This window comes from Erithacus rubecula (assembly GCF_903797595.1).
Source record: "Erithacus rubecula genome assembly, contig: scaffold_866_arrow_ctg1, whole genome shotgun sequence".
Classification (NCBI taxonomy): domain Eukaryota; kingdom Metazoa; phylum Chordata; class Aves; order Passeriformes; family Muscicapidae; genus Erithacus; species Erithacus rubecula.
The window spans coordinates 13,647-15,175 of NW_027635470.1; the positions used below are offsets into that span (position 1 = coordinate 13,647).

The 1,529-nt window shown below is 46.7% G+C and overlaps 1 protein-coding gene across 1 annotated transcript; it reads right to left on the reverse strand.

Moving 5' to 3' along the window:
* Positions 1–278: 278 nt before the first annotated feature.
* Positions 279–1,211, reverse strand: LOC306816743 (olfactory receptor 14J1-like; the record flags this gene model as incomplete). Its single annotated transcript, XM_079333180.1, has 1 exon — positions 279–1,211. One exon carries the CDS (start codon positions 1,209–1,211, stop codon positions 279–281), a length of 933 nt encoding a protein of 310 aa, XP_079189306.1.
* Between the last annotated feature and the right edge of the window lie 318 nt (positions 1,212–1,529).

The window sequence follows — 1,529 nt, forward strand, 5'->3', positions numbered from 1 at the left end:
GGAAGAATCCAGGACACACAGGACAGGGCATGCACTTACTTTTATTTAAATACATGGGAAGAGACCTCTTGAACATCTTTGCCTTCCAAAAGAAAAGTAGATATTAATGCAGAAATGCAAGGAGTAATTTAGAGTATTTTGTACAAAACACAACAGTAGATAAAGTTTCAAAAAAAAAAAAAAATAGAAAAAAGGACAAAGAAGAAAAAAAAAAAAAAAAAGAGAGAGAGATTGTTAAGAGTTACATTCTAAAGGCTCTGCAGAAGAAAAGAGAGCACTTAATGCTTCTGAAAATACAGACTCATCCATTTTCTCAAGGCTCCTTTGAGTTCCTGGTTCCTTAGGCTATAGATGAGAGGATTCAAGGCTGGAGACAACACTGAGTACAGAACTGACAGGGAGAGATCCAGAGAAGGTAAGGAGATGGAGGGGGGCTTCAGGTGAGCAAATACTGCAGTGCTGAGAAACAGGGAAACCACGGCCAGGTGAGGGAGGCAGGTGAAAAAGGCTTTGTGCCGTCCCTGCTCAGAGGGGATCCTCAGCACAGCTCTGAAGATCTGCACATAGGAGAAAACAATGAACACAAAACAACCAAGTGCTAAGGAAGAAGTAAAAGCAGAAGCCCCAAATTTCCGGAGGTAGGAATTTGAGCAGGTGAGCTTGAGGATCTGTGGGATTTCACAGAAGAACTGGCCCAGGGCATTGCCATGGCACAGGGGCAGGGAAAATGTATTGGCTGTGTGCAGCAGAGCATTGAGAAAGCCACTGGCCCAGGCAGCTGCTGCCATGTGGGCACAAGCTCTGCTGCCCAGGAGGGTCCCGTAGTGCAGGGGTTTGCAGATGGACACATAGCGGTCGTAGCACATGATGGTCAGGAGATAAAACTCTGCTGAAATGAAAAACAGAAAAAAAAAGAGCTGTGCAGCACATCCCTTATAGGAGATGTTAGTGGTGCCCCAGAGGGAATTGTGCATGGCTTTGGGCACAGTGGTGCAGATGGAGCCCAGGTCAGTGAGGGCCAGGTTGAGCAGGAAGAAGAACATGGGGGTGTGCAGGTGGTGGTCGCAGGCTACGGCGCTGATGATGAGGCCGTTGGCCAGGAGGGCAGCCAGGGAGATGCCCAGGAAGAGGCAGAAGTGCAGGAGCTGCAGCTGCCTCGTGTCTGCCAATGGCAGCAGGAGAAAGTGGCTGATGGAGCTGCTGTTGGACATGGCTCCACTCTGGGCATTTGGAGCTGTTGAAAGAAGACTTTGACAAGGTGGGAACAAATTCTTTGAGCCAATCCTATAAAATAATATTTAGAATCCTTTCAAATTATCTTCTCATAATTTGGTTGTGATTTGTAAAAGTTTTTTGAGTTTATGTTTTTCCTGCTGAATTGCTGGCTCAAATTCAGCATTGCTCTCAGCCAGAGCTTTTATGATCCCTTTGGAATAAAAGGCCTCCCTGTGCCCCAGTGCAGTCAGACCTGCTGGTCCTACAAATCTGCCCTTTGCTCATTACCTCCTGCTTTTACAGGGTTCTTACAC